This window comes from Xyrauchen texanus, chromosome 14 (assembly GCF_025860055.1).
Source record: "Xyrauchen texanus isolate HMW12.3.18 chromosome 14, RBS_HiC_50CHRs, whole genome shotgun sequence".
Lineage (NCBI taxonomy): Eukaryota > Metazoa > Chordata > Actinopteri > Cypriniformes > Catostomidae > Xyrauchen > Xyrauchen texanus.
Genome location: NC_068289.1, coordinates 16,137,195 through 16,152,807, shown reverse-complemented (window position 1 = coordinate 16,152,807; position 15,613 = coordinate 16,137,195). Strand labels below are relative to the sequence as shown.

The 15,613-nt window shown below is 40.2% G+C and overlaps 1 protein-coding gene across 3 annotated transcripts in view; it reads left to right on the top strand.

The window, feature by feature from the left end:
* Positions 1-15,613, top strand: part of LOC127654693 (ephrin type-A receptor 3-like) — a 187,833-nt gene that overhangs the window by 99,980 nt on the left and 72,240 nt on the right. For all 3 annotated transcript variants that reach the window (XM_052141973.1, XM_052141975.1, XM_052141974.1), the window contains exon 5: positions 12,551-12,886. In XM_052141973.1, the coding sequence (XP_051997933.1) occupies positions 12,551-12,886 (336 nt within the window). The remainder of the gene's footprint in view (positions 1-12,550; positions 12,887-15,613) is intronic.

The window sequence follows — 15,613 nt, the reverse complement described above, 5'->3', positions numbered from 1 at the left end:
CAAGAATCTCACAGAACTAGAAGCCATTTGCAAGGAAGTATGGGCGAAAATCCCCCAAACAAGAATTGAAAGACTCTTAGCTGGCTACAAAAAGCTTTTACAAGCTGTGATACTTGCCAGGGGGTGTTACTATTTAATGATCATGCAGGGTGCCAAACCTTTGCTTCGGGCCCTTTTCCTTTTTTGTTATTTTGAAACTATAAAAGATGGATATTAAAAAGTAAAATTGCTTAAAATATTAAAGAAATGTGGCATCTTTAACTTTATGCCTTTTGGGAATCAGTCCATCTTTTGCTCACTTAGCCATTCACAGCAACAGAAATGTTGACCAGGGGTGCCCAAACGTTGGCATGCCACTGTATTACCACTTGCACATGTACATACGCCATTCTGTTATATTTCCTAACAGAGCAAAAAGGTTTTGTTTATGAACTGCCGTTTTACTCGTTATTTGAGTGAAAGGGGATAAAAGTCATTGTTGTTTTAGCACCTTTAGTGTTCATTTCACCAGGAAATTGCCATGTTATGTACAACAGGCCACATATTTTTATTGTAACATGATTCTTTGACCAGGTTGCGAATGCCACTGGGGGAGAAATATTACAGTCATCAGAGACAGTAAAAAAGCGACTTAACAAACCAATCGAATTTAACAACATCCTCTCTTACACAATCTCCTCTCTTGATTTCATTCTAGCTAGGAAAAAAAGTACAATTTAATGTGAATACTTTTTACTTACACTCAAGCGTTTTTGACTGGATACTTTTAATTGAGTACAATTTTCACTCAGTATACATACATTCACTTAAGTATAATTTACACTTCAGCCTGGAGTTTATAAATTTATCTTGATAGTATCTGTTCAGATTCAAGTACAGATACACTTAAGCGCAGCTCTAAGAGCAGAACTGCAATTGAAGGAAGACGATGCACGATATTATATGCAATAGTTGCTGAAGGTCGTTTAGAGTTCTTCAGAGATGTTTTTCACATAGATTTGCAGCATATCTGTTTTGCATGTAATATACTTCCATATAATTCAGGTCATAGTTGTGTTACGTGTTCAGTTGTTGCAAATTATTGCTTTGGAAAATTTACAGTTTATGTTGCATTATATGTTGTGTCAGAAAAGGTCAGCATTTAATCACTGTTGAATGCTTCAAAGGCATACATATTTATGCCTGTTTTTAGTACGTATAAATGGGCTTGTTTATTTCTGCCTGTCTCCTTTTTATGACCTAATAAAGCTGATATTCTGTGGTGTAAATCTCTGACGTGAGGAAAATGCCAACAGCAGACATGTTATATAATTGTGCCACTTATCAAACTCTATTCCAGAGATACTCAAAATATGTAGTTGGGGGCCACTTTTAGAAAATGGTGGGTGACCAGGGACCAGTAAAATAACCTGGTAATTGTAGTGATATTTGATTTGGTTTTACTCTAAAATGTGCAGTAAGAAACAATTAATGCAATGTTTCAGAGAGTATCATATTTGTATCACAGAATCATAAGTTCCGGTCAGTCCTTAAAGGGACAGTTCACCCCAAAATGAAAATTCGCTCATCATTAACTTGCTTTCATGCCATGCCAGATGTGTATGACTTTTTTTTATGCTGAACACAAATTAAAATTTTTAGGACAATATTTCAGCTTTGTAGGCTCTTTCAATGCAAGTGAATGGTGACCAGACCTTTCAAGCTCCAAAATCACAGAATGACAGCATAAAAGTAATCCATTTAACTCCAGTGGTATAATATATATCTTCTGAAATGATGCAATCACTTTGGATGAGAAATGGAAACATATAAAACATTTTTTACTATAAATATCCACTTTCGTGAAAGTGAAAAAAAGGACTTAAATATTGATCTGTTTCTCACCCATACCTATCATATCGCTTCTGAAGATATGGATTAAACCACTGGAGTTGTATGGAGTACTTTTATGCTGCCTTTATGTAGTTTTTGGACTTTCAAAGTTCTGGTCACCATTCACTTACATTGTATGGACCTACAGAGCTGAGATAGTCTTCTAAAAATCTTTGTTTGTGTTCAGCAGAAGAAAGAATCTCATACACATCTTTTACCATTTACCATTTACACATCTGGGATGGCATGAGGGTGAGTAAATGAGAGAATTTTCTTTTTTGGGTGAACTAGTCCTTTAAAAGACCTATTTAGACCTCCTTAGACCTAGGTTTTATTTTTTCCACAATTTGAGGAACATGAATTAGCATGTACTGTAACTTAAATGTAATGTTATTGTAAAGGGATCAATGGAAAGGAGGAGGCGAGAACCGGCTTTTCAATGTAAATAATATTTTAATTAACAACTTAAAACAAGGACACAAACACACCTGGACGAGGAAGGGGACAAGGGGAGGGAAACAGAAATTATTAAACTCGGGGGGTACTTCCTGTAACAGTGTAGTACCCCCCAAAAAAACACTGTAAAATTTAAAAGAGAGGGAAAAGGCCAACGCAGAGCAGCAGTGAGAGAGAGAGAGAGGAGAGAGAGATGGAAAAAAAAACTTACACGGCTGGGCTCCTCGTCCCCCGGCAGATGGCCGCGGCTGCTCCGTTTGGGTGGACGGTAGTGGCGAGAACTCTACTACAGCGTATCCCTCCTCCTTCCCGGGTTTCCGGCACCAGTGTAAAGGGATCAATGGAAAGGAGGCGGCGAGAACCGGCTTGTCAATATAAATAATAGTTTAATATAAAACTTAAACAAAAGACAAACACACACACACACACACACACACACACACACACACACACACACACACACACACACACACACACACACACACACATTACGGACATGTCCGTAAACTATCTCTCTCTCCCGCACAATCCTCTGCAGTCGACCTTTATTCCTCTCGGGAGGCTTGATTAGCCTAATACGGGACCGGATGTGTACGATCACGACCCGGCCAGGCCCCGCCCTCCGCCCTGCCACAGTTATTTAACATTAAACACACACATGAGTTTAGGAATTAGTCTTTTTGTGTTAAATTGTCCTGTTTTGCTTCCAAGCTCTTCTTTGGACATTTGGGCATTGTTATCTCTAAATGGAACACACACAGTTTGAATTTCCACAAATCAGTGATGACAATATTTGAATATTCTGATGCTTTGTTATATCAAAATGTAGCATTACTTATTGAATTATGTAACTTTTTGTGGATTGATCTGATTATTAATTAAATGTGCAATAATAACAAATACATTGATATTATATTGAATAACTAGATCCTCTGAAACACAAATTGACTTTAAGTTATAGCAATAAACATGATTATATAGTAAAGTCTTTTAACATAATCACAGGGCTGTCTGATCATAATTTAACACTTATAGTAAGACAATTGACAAAGAAAATGTTTGGCTATCAGGCTATAAATAGAACAACATGTTCTATTTATATACCATAATGTGAAATCATTAATCTAGGAAAGACACTAGAAGATATTAACTGGACAGAACATGTACTGAAATGGATGCAAATGTTTTAATGGATATTATTCAAAATACTACAAATAGTTTTATGAGACATATTAAAAGTAGACCTAGAAATGAAAATAGTTTACCTTGTTTAAATGAAAATATTTGGTCATTTAAGAAGCAGAGAGACAATGCATTGAAACTAGATCTAGATTGGAATACGAGAAGCGAAATTTCAATAAATTAATAAATAAAATAATAAATGAAATTAGAAAAGAAAAATCGAAATTTCATATTTCTACTATAGAGGAGGGGAAAATAAATGTAAAACTGATATGGGAAAATCTGAGAAATTTAACAGGAAATTATAAAAAAAATAAATAAAAAATAAAAAAAATATAGAACTTGAGTTGGAAGGAAAACATCATGTTTACTGTTGTAACCTCCGTTCCCTGAGGGAAGGAACGAGACGTTGTGTCAAATGAAGTGACACAAGGGGTCTACCTGGGATGCCAAACGTACCTCTGAACCTGAGAAAAGGCCAATGTCAAGCTGGCAGACAGAATTTGCATGCCTTGCCCCGGACATACGGGTATAAAGGGAAGCGGGGCAGCGAGTGCCAGTCAGGATTTTGCACTAAGAAGCCGAAAATAAGGTACGGCCGTTTACAGTGATAAGTCTAGTGCTGTGGCAGGTTTGTGAGACACAATGTCTCGTTCCTTCCCTCGGGGAACGGAGGTTACAACAGTAACCATGATGTTCCCCTTCTGTCACTCACGCGACGTTGTCTCGAATGAAGTGACACAAGGGGTCCCATCTAAAAACGCCACGCACTGACCGTGTTACGTGAACTGTCGAGGCAGGTGCAAGCAGGCTACTGCGTGCTAGAGGCAACTGCTTCGGCTGCACGTAGTCCTCCCCAACGCCCCCAAAGAGATGTCACATACAGACCTTAGGTTCTCCGCACCCCTGAGGGGGGGAACAGGTGCTACATGACTATAATGGGAGCAAGCCTGGCAGCCGTGGCCTTTTCTCTCACTATGTCTCTAACATAGCACGTGAAGCAGCTGGGGCTATCTTAATGCTATGAAAAGTGTCAGGGAAGGCGGTCTTTCCCGGTCCTATTCTTTCAGGGGGAAAAGACCCTTTCGGAGATTTAGGGGTGGGTAACATGTGGCAAATACACCATAAGGGTTGTGAAGCCGTACATTGGAAACGTGTTCCGGGCCGACCGGGGCAGCGGGGACCATACCGCGGGAAATACATAACGGGGAGTGGGGAACTAAGCCCGTGCAGCCCGACCCCAGTACTGAGCACCTGTGACTCATAGTGGGTCTGTCCGCGAATTACTCTGCTGAATTCGCCAGCCAGAAGGCTAGGGAGGAGAACATCCAGGGAGTGATGCTTAGTGGCTAACCTGGGACAGAAGGTGCATTGGATCAACTTGGTGAAGGGCACTGTGTGCAAGCGGAACACCCAGTTGGTTGTGCCGTGTTACCGAGTTCTACCGGTTCGGACCTGACAAAACAAGGAACGAGACCGACTCAACCCTGAGATTGTAAAATCTGGCAAAGGTATTGGGTGTTGCCCATTCCGCTGCTCTGCAGATGTCTGCTAAGGAGGTGCCATGGGCCAGTGCCCACAAGGATGCCACACTTCTCGTAGAGTGTGCTCGAACCCACAAGGGGCTGGGCATGGTCTGGGTGTTATAAGCTAAAGAAATAGTATCAACGACCCAGTGAGCTAACCTCTGTTTAGATATGGCGTTCCCTTTCCGCCGTCCGCCAAAGCAGACAAAGAGCTGCTCAGAACAACTAGAGCTCTGCGTGCGGTCCAAATAGATACGCAAAGCATGAACCGGACACAGCAACGAGAAGGTTGGGTCTGCCTCCTCCTGGGGCAGCTTGCTTGCAGGTTCACAACCTGGTCCCTGAAGGGGGTTGTAGGATCATTGGGCACGTAGCCCGGTCGCGGCCTCAGAACAACATGAGAATGTGCGGGATCGAACTCCAGGCAGGTGTTGCTGACATAGAATGCATGCAGGTCCCCAACCCTCTTCATGGAGACTAACGCGATCAGGAGGGCCATCTTCAGGGAGAGGGCCTTGAGCTCAACTGAATCAAGCGTCTCAAAGGGGAGTTTCTGAAGGCCCCAGAGGACCACAGAGAGATCCCAGGAGGGTAACAGGCTAGGCCGGGGAGGGTTCAGTCTCCGGGTGCCTTTCAGGAACCTGATAATCAAGTCGTGCTTGCCTAGAGACTTGCCATCTACTGTGTCGTGGTAGGCTGCGATAGCAGCTACATACACCTTCAAGGTGGAGGGGGACAGCCTCTCCTCATGCCTCTCCTGCAGGAATGAAAGCACTGACTGAACTGCACACCTCTACGGGTCTTCGGCTCGAGAAGAAAACCAATTCGTGAACAAGTGCCACTTTAGGGCATAAAGTTGCCTGGTGGAGGGAGCTCTGGCTTGGTTGATCGTGTCTATGACTGCAGGTAGTAGATCCACTAGATCTTCCGCATCCCGTCCAGGGCCCAGACGTGGAGGTTCCAGAGGTCTGGTTGTGGGTGCCAGAGGGTGCCCCATCCCCAAGAAAGAAGGTCCTTCCTCAGGGGAATTTTCTCGGGAGGTGCTGTCGCGAGGAGCGTAAGGTCCGAGAACCAGGCCTGGGTGGGCCAGTAAGGGGCCACCAGGATTACTTATTCCTCGTCCCCCCTGAGAAGGCTCACTTCTTGCAGCCCCCAGGGCCAGCTGTGTGCCAGCGCGTCTGTCCCGATAGGAGCTCCTGTCAGGGAGTACCAGAGCAGGCAGAGGGAGTCCCCAGGGCCAGCTGTGTGCCAGCGCGTCTGTCCAGATAGGAGCTCCTGTCAGGGAGTACCAGAGCAGCCAGAGGGAGTCCCCAGGGCCAGCTGTGTGCCAGCGCGTCTGTCCCGATAGGAGCTCCTGTCAGGGAGTAGCAGAGCAGGCAGAGGGAGTTGTCTTGGGAGGCAAAGAGATCTTTCTGTGCCCTGCCGAATTGGTCCTAAATCAGCTGGACCACCTGGGGGTGGAGCCTCCACTCTTGGGGTGGACCACCTGGGGGTGGAGCTGGGCGAAACCTGCCGCGACAGCGCATCCTCCATCGTGTTGCAGTTGCCAGGGATGTGAGTGGCGCAGCGACCTGAGTCGCGGCTGACTCCAAAGGAGGAGATGGCGGGCGAGTTTTGACATATGACAAGAGCATACGCCACCTTAGTACGCTACCTTGCGGTGCTGTCTGAAAGGATTAAGACGTGCTTGCCCCGGATTAGCAGGAGAAACCGCAGTAGGGCAAGAGATACAGCCAACAACTCTAGGCAGTTGATGTGCCAATGCTGCCGGGGTCCTTTCCAGAGGCCAGCGCCCGTTGCACACGGCGCCCCAACACTGTCGAGAGGCATCTGTGGTTGCCATGACACATCTCGACACCTGCTGCGAAGGGACTCCAGTCCGCAGAAAGCAGAGGTCTGTCCAAGGGTTGAAAGTTTGACGGCAAGAAGGGGTGATTGTCACATGGTATGTGCCGTGGCGCCATGCCCCTCTGCATGTCGGGGTCGGAACTACCCATGTGCAGATTTTTGAGTGCCTTGGCTTGATGAACTTGCAGGAGAGCCATACCCCCATGCAGGACGGGACTCAACTTGTGGTGGTGGGGTGTTGGAGTTTGCCGTGTTAGCACACTAAAACAGCAATGTGATAGATTGTGAGCAGACATATAAAGCAACGGCTTACATGTGATTGGCTGGGAATTACCCAGCTAATGGTGCGATGATGTACAGCTGCTAGTCTCCCAGCTAGAACTACGCTGCGCTTACATTTCCAAACAAGTAAATGCAATAGGCTGTATTTTATGGAATAATTGTAAACAACATTTGTAACAATATAGTAATAGTAAACATACAAAGTTAGATTACAAGTTATGTTAAAATAAAATAAAAACATTGTATATTAATTAAATGTAGCCTATATTTCATAAAATATATTGTCAAAATATTCATAATAATATTCATAAATGCAAATCTGACCTGAACCCAAATGTATGCTTGAAAGACTTACCCAACAGGCTTTGGTAGTAGACCACTACTATAATTCTGCATTCCATTCAACTCGGAAAGTTGGATTTTCTAACTTCCTACTTGGAAAAGTTAAATGGAACACCACTTGAAGTCAGAATTCCAACTCCGATTTCACTGAAAGGTTTGTGATGTCACACAAACATGTTTGCACCAAGGGATATGCACAAAATTACTGATAAACATTAATTTTTATTAAATAATATCGATAAATCAAAGTTCCTACGTTACATATATTAAAGCTTGTTTAACAAACATTAACAAAGACAGGTGTTAAAAATATGGTAAATTATAGACTCTTTGATAATTATATACCTTCAGCATAAATGCTAGTGCTGCAGTATTGTTTATCAATTGGGTTGCAAGGACATTTCTGGTGACAGAACACCTGCTAAGCTTACGGGAGCATTGCAGTTTTGTTTCCTTGCACGTCTCTTTCAGAGCATCTGGCAATGGAATGCCTTCATGGTCGGAGATCGGATATGTCAAGTAGGAATATCCCACATCTGACTTGAATGGAACTCTGCATAAACCCACACCTGTGACTGCACATTCTATATTAATGTGCCAAGTTTGCTGCATTGCTTGGTAACCAAAATCAACTTTCAGTTAGGATAATGAACTATATTACTTGGCAGGTGATTTGTTTTTTTAAGATTATTATTTATAATACAGTACATTTAACCATTTATTGATCATATTTCTGTTGCCACCATTTCAAAGAACCAAAAAGCCTCTCAAGTCTGTGAGCTACAGTGAATTTACCAGAGTAAATTGGGAGTTTAGGCACCCCACTTTGCGCCATACTTAAGCACACCCCTTACTCATGATAAAGTCCCTGTAACACACAGACTTGAGTGGATTGTTGAATTATTTTACACCCGGTCTCCAATTAAAGTAAGCGACGTGGCGCAGCATGACAAAACCGTTTGAATTATGAGCACTTGGAGTGTAGGCAACATTGTTGATCATAATGGGAACACGCATCTACATTTTTGCATTTGTCACATTGCTTGCTGTCATTGTAGAAATGTGCAGGGTTGTTTGCATTGTTGATAGGTGCATTTATAATAAATAGGAGCACTCTAATTTGTGGCATTGCATCGTTCACTTGTAGTACAGACATAGAAAGGGCCACTGAGTATCCCTGTCCTATGCAAACATTTCCTGTATGACTGTTACGATCCCTTGTTGTCTGCCCCGTGTTTCACTAGTCTTTGTCACTAACTACACTTCCCATAGTTCCCTGCCCTCATCACTGCCAGCAGTCACTAATTGTTCTCACCTGTGAACCTGTTTGATCTTCACTCTCCCTGTGTATTTAAACCCTGTTTGTTCCCCAGTCCTTGTCGATTGTTGAATGTAGATGTTGGTAAATGTAAGGTATATGTTCTAATGATTTGTGTTCTCCTGCTCTCCGTGGATGTTTGCCCCAGCCTGTGTTCTCCTTGGATGTTTCTCGTGTTTATGTTTTGTTTTCCCCACGTGGATGTTTTGTTTGTTCCCCGTATTGTTTCATTCTGAGTTACCCAGTTCACCGTCTTGTTTCACTCATTAAAGAAGCTGCTTTTAGATCCCCACTCCTCGTCTGCCATCGTCTGAGTCTTAACAGAGAACAATTAGTGACTGCTGGCAGTGATGAGGGCAGGGAACTATGGGAAGTGTAGTTAGTGACAAAGACTAGTGAAACACGGGGCAGACAACAAATGATCCTAACAATGACACAAGCTGAATTTCATGGCCATAGGGTTTGTCATGTTGTGGTGGTGGCTGTTCGAGTCTGCAGTAATAACGAAGGCTGTAGTCACACTTCCATGGGCCACTTGTCAGACTGCGTCCATGTAATGGATGGCTTACTCTGGCACACCTCACATCTTCCCACTAACAAGCGAGCCAGTCTGTTAACATTACCTGGCTCACTGTGATTTCTATTATATGTCAGGATCAAAGGAGGCCTTGCTCTGGCAAAGATGTCACTCAGTGACATATAACTACTTTTCCTCCATCCTATAAAACAAGAGCTTGGTTTATGCCTCTGCCTTTGGAAACTGAGTCACATTAATGCCTTTTTTATCTTTACCGACACTGAAAACCTCCTTTTTTATGGTACGCATTATTTTATAAAGGAAAGATCAGGGTTATGTTGTAAAATGGAAAATGCAATTTACTTTTAAAGTTAAAGGGGTAGTTAAAAAAAGAAAATGTATCATCGTTTACTGTGTTATTTTCTTTCTTCCACAATTATATTTGGACAGAATTTTAAGCTGCTCTTTTTCATTTCTTGGTGCTTTTAGATACATTTTGCTAAGTTTGACAATAACTGGCAGCAAAAAATATTGGTTCTTGCTTGTCCGCAAATGAGCTATGGCGGAGAAGAATTTCAGTGAAACAACTTTTTAGTGTTTTTTTACTTTGTTCCTTACACAAAGTAACAAATTCATTGTATGGCTTATATGATTAAAACACATGCACATGAGTTGTATGAACGCCATACAGAATACAGTTGATTCTTTAAGAAGCATTGTAAATCACTATACAACATTCAGCTTAGAAAGTATGAGTTTGGAAGAACATGAGAGTGGAAATGATGACAACATTTTCATGAACTATTCTTCTAAGGATTGTGGTCTCTTCTTTAAAAAGGCTAGTGTGGAGAATCCTGTACTTGACCTTGAAGCTAAACATTTGATTTATCGTTGCGACAGAATCAAGGGAAAACAACAGGGAGTGTTCAGGAATGTTCCAGAGTGTGTTTGTGGGCGAGATTCCTTTATGTAATGTTCTATTCCTTGTAATGTAGTATCAAATCCTATCTCTCTCCTTTTCTCTCTCCCTGACAAAATGCCTGTCAAAATTATTCTCAGGTTCAAAAGCCAGGAAAACTTTCAGGCCTCCTGTGTGTGAATTCATGTCAAATCAAAGCAAGCCAACATTGCACCCTCAATTTCTTCTCTCACCACTATTATAAAGCAGATCCAGGAGCAATTTTGGTTAGTGTGATTGTAGCCACTGGTCTGATATTAAATTATCAAAATATTTTGAAAATATGTACAATATAATACTACTTTTGAGGTCTGGCTTTAAAATAGCGTCTATCTCCTTACTTTAATCTGAGAATTCAGTATCAAGCGCATGGAGAAATCTGTCACTTATTCAAATAACAGCTTGCTGTGCAGGCCTGCAATTTCAATCAGTACCCACTGGCTGCACTTTACAACCTTTTTTTTAATTTTTTTATTGAGACAATCTTCAAAAGTTAATATAACTATCCAGTGAGGACAAATATCCAATAACCTATGTAATACATTGCCAACATTATAACAAAGGGAAGGACATATCTTTTTAAATTCCCATCTATCAATATCTAATTACTTTGATGAGACACATTTCCAAAATAAATGTTTCAGGTTCACAACAAGTTAAGGTCTTTCAACAGCATTTGAGGCATAATGTTCATTAAAACAATTTTAGAAAATAATTTTAACTCATCTCTCAGTTTGTTATAAAAAGCAAAACTAATGTTTACAGTAAAGTACTAGGAGCCAGGTAATACAAATTGATATACACACTGTTTCACGCGAGTAGATACTTAAAATTTTAATTCTGGGGCATTTTTGGGCTGTCGCCTTAAATTTTTCACGCTCAAATTTAAAAACTTACTGTTTACACAGACTGTGGACTAATTGCCAAAAGCCGGTCTTATTTTTTCAGAATCCCCCATGCACCACTCCCATATCTTGGCCTCTGAGTGGACTAGAAGCTCAGTCTAGGTGTCATTAGAAATCTACACTTTGCGATGATATCTAACATTTTATCATCAATAGTCAATAACATATTCTGATGATTTGTTTAGTTTGCTTTTGCTGCTGGACTGCATATTCATTCATTCATTCATTGAGAGCTTTCATTTTGTCTATATAAGTTCTATTTAAAAGACTTTTATATTCATATAAAAATTTCTACCACATGACCTCTAGGTGGCTCTGATTTACGACGCAAATGTTTTCAGGCCTTATTTTGATATTTTATGTGGCATAAAAGCAGAAGTGAGGGCAATAGTTCAGATTGTAAGCCTTTAAACAATACCACATATGCCTAAATTATGTCTCTGGAGACTTGAACATTTTAAGCATGAAATTCTTTTGTGACATAGTGCCCCATAATTTTAGCCCTTGAAGTCCGCAGAGTTGAAGAGGTTAAACGTTATACGTGTTAACATCAGACTATTGCAATAGAATTAACAATTAACCTTGTCTATACAAAGGTGTATTCAACCTTTTCATGTTGTTGTCATGGCAACGCAATGCCAGTAAATCTGGTAACTTTCGCACAATACTAGAATAGTATGTGCCACATAGTAACTAGCCTATCTGTAAAGCACTGTTTAAATGTTTCAAACTCCACCCACAGGAATAACACTTGTAACATATGATCAGAAGTGTATCCTCCAAAAATACAATTTAGACTGCTTAACAGGTCAAATAATAAACTGGGTTGTACTGAATAAGTGCTTTGAATACGTGCATTAACAAAAATACCTGCTTCACATTTCTGCTTTAAAACACTCCAGAATGCTGGCCCCATGGACGTCTATTGTATGTTACTGTAACCATCACTAAAGAAATTATACCGAAAAAATGCTGTTAATAAAGCATAACATGTATTGAACCCGGAACATTCCTTTAAAAGATTAGTTCACCCAAAAATGAAAACTCTATCCTCATTTAATTACTTTCATGTATTTCCAAACCTGAATGACTTATTTTTTTTCAGTGGCACACCAAATGAGATGTCCCTCAGTCACCATTCACTTTTATTGCATCTTTTTTTTCTTCCATGCAATGAAAGTGAACTATCACTTTAAAGTAAACATACTTTATTATGAGTTCACAGTGTCAGTGTTGCATGCATTTCAGTACTTCTCAAATATATTATTTTATTCTGTTGTGTGTTATTTTTATGGCTTGACAAGCTGATTTTTAAATATTGTGTCATCTGTCTCCTTTCATCAGGACCGCCATCTGCCCCACGCAATGTGATCTCTGTCATTAATGAGACGTCAGTGATTCTGGACTGGAACTGGCCTGCTGACACCGGAGGCAGGAAGGATGTGACATTTAACGTGGTGTGTAAGCGATGTTGGCCGGGTCCGAGGCAGTGTGAACCCTGCCGAGGGGCTGTGCGCTTCCTGCCCCGTGCGTCCGGCCTCACTAACACCTCAGTAACCATGGCAGACCTCCTGGCGCACACCAACTACACCTTTGAGATCGAGGCGCAAAACGGAGTGTCCTCCCAGGCACCCGCACACCGCCAGTATGCTGCAGTTATCATTACTACCAACCAAGCAGGTGAGACTCTCATTCCAGCAGATCCTATGCTTAAAATAATAGTTTGCCCCAAAAATATAAATGCTGTCATCGTTTACTCACCCTGTGAGTAACTTGTTGCAAAATAATATGACTTTCTTTATTTTTCGTGGACACAAAAGGTGAATTGTTAAAGAATATAATGAAAGCAAAGAGAGACTGAACCTAAATTCCAATTCCTTTTAAGCTATACGATGGCTTTTGTGTGAGGATCAGATGGAAATTTAAGTTGTTATTCACTGAAAATCTTCACCTTACTTGTAGTTCTTAAATCAAACTTGCCATTAGATGTGCAAAGAGACATGTGGAAACCAATGGCTGCAATGACACCATATGATGCCAAATGGTATTATATCGAGTCATATGAACAGCTTTTGTGATATGTTTATGGTGCTTTTTGCATCATTTTGGAGCTTGACAGACCCAGTCCCCATTGAATTTTATTATATGGAAAAGAGCGACCATAATATTCCTCAAAACTATGGTCCACAAAAGATAGGAAGTCATATGGATTTAGAACGACATTAGGGTGAGTACATCATGACAGAATAAAAATGTGAGGTGTATAATAGCGTATTGGCACAATATTAACAAGAAATACACTTTATTAAAAAAAGAATTTATAAAAAACCTCAAAAGACAAATGTTGTCAAAGATTTCCATTGATTGAGCAAAATGTGTTTATGGTCCCCTTGGATCGGTTGAGACACATTAATAATGACAATTCAGTTTCATCTAAGCGATGTGCAACAAAGCTCAAAATTCCATTTGGAAGGAAGAAAAGATCTGTTTAATGCCTCTGCTGGCCTGTTCCTCTTCTCCACCCACCCATGATCCATCCTGCGCTATCACAGCTGTCTGAGAACATATCATTCTGCAGGTGCTGGTCTCGAGTAAAGCTCACGGCTCTAGCATGAAGGTCATGACTCCTCAGGTTACTAAAGCACAGGGATGCTGAACGCAGGGCCATCTGCCTCCCATTCCAAGTGAGCTTCCTCTATGAAGACTAGTTTATCTGGCTCTCTAGTCCTGGGGGGCTCAGGTCCCTGTCAGTTCTGTGTTGTATGTAGAGTGATAGCTGCAGGGCCTGGTGGGTGATTTAGAGTAGGCTTTGGTCCAGAGCTTACAGGGCTTTGGGGTTTGGTGTCATGAAATAGTAGTCAAAAGATGACTTGGACTACTAGAGGTTCAAAGGCTAAGGATTGATAGGTTTGCACCCTTTTACCACAGGGAGCAGTTGACTTTTCCTGAGACCTCATAAAATCTTAACTGTCATTGTGAGAGGATTGCGATTTCACTCTGCAAATCTTTTATATTCCGTTGAAGAGCAGATGCTGATTTATCTGTGGAGGAATGCTCAAGGCATCTTCTTTCAGAATACCACAGTGGTACAGGCCTTAATGTACTGAACATCAACTCGGTTTTGTTATTGCCCCATTGATTAATCAGATTAATAGGTCATTTTATTAGCAAAAGTAAAATTGTCATTTCATATCAAAAGTCATTTGAACTCTTTAACTTCAAAAAATGAACATAATTGTTGCAATGAACATGACATCTTGCAATGACATCTTTAAACATGCAACTCTAAAAATGTATTTCTGTTTAGTTCTGTTCTGTTCTTTTTTCCTTCTTCATTTTTTCTCTCAACGCACCTGCAATAATTAAAATTTGTTTGAGCACAACAATAATTTCTACTTTGTTAGACTTTCAGATATATGCTCTGGTCAAGATCAGACACTTAAACTTTCATGTTATTGAAAGTTTAATTTCATGTTCATTATGAATTGATAATTTACACAACGAAAGTAAATTAACAGGTTAGAACAAAACTGGGATTGCCAGTTAGCTTGCAGTTTTTATATTATTATGTTCTGTAATTAAACCAAAAAAGATACAAAAAAGAAAACCGACTAATACAAAAAAACATCACAAAATTCATAAAACCATTACTAATGCTTTGTGTTGTTTGTGTTATTTTGTGACCAAAAATTATGTCACTACTTGGAAGATGATAATGTCATTAAATAAGATTTTTGTTAAGTTTAAGTGGATGGAGAGTGATATTCCGGACATAGTAAAAATCTATAATTGATTATCAATTAGAATATTATTCCCATAAAACATATTTTGTTTTAAACATTTAAACAAATAAAGAGAAAAAAAAACTGCCAGCTTTTAAATTTTAAATTTTTATATGGTAATCAAAGAAATCTAATATGTTTTTCATCTTTAAAACTGTTCAGACATATCTGATAAGGTAATGAAAATGTTACAATTTACATAGTTAAAGTTACTACAATCTAATGACTTTTTTAGTCAAAATTAAGGCCACATTTAAAATTCTTGACTGTAGTTAATTAGTCATTGCATTACTTTTTCAATTAAATAACCAGTAAAGTAATCAGATAACTATTTTAAGAAGTAATTAATATTTTGTAGTGGATTACTTGTATTTCAAGGAATTTACCAAAAACTGATAGTAGGACTCACTCAGGTTGTAACTGGCAGATTTTGTTGTGGGTTTAAGCTGTGTTTGTGTTGCCAGTTCACAGCTCTGGTTATTTAAAGTAGTTTTTGACTGACAAGGATACCTTGAGGAGGCCGATTAGTGGGCAGTAAATATGGATTTAACGCTTCTCTTTTCTAGTACTTCAGTTTTGTCTCAGAAAGTGTGTCTGGAGAAAATTTTTAAATATTAAATTACAT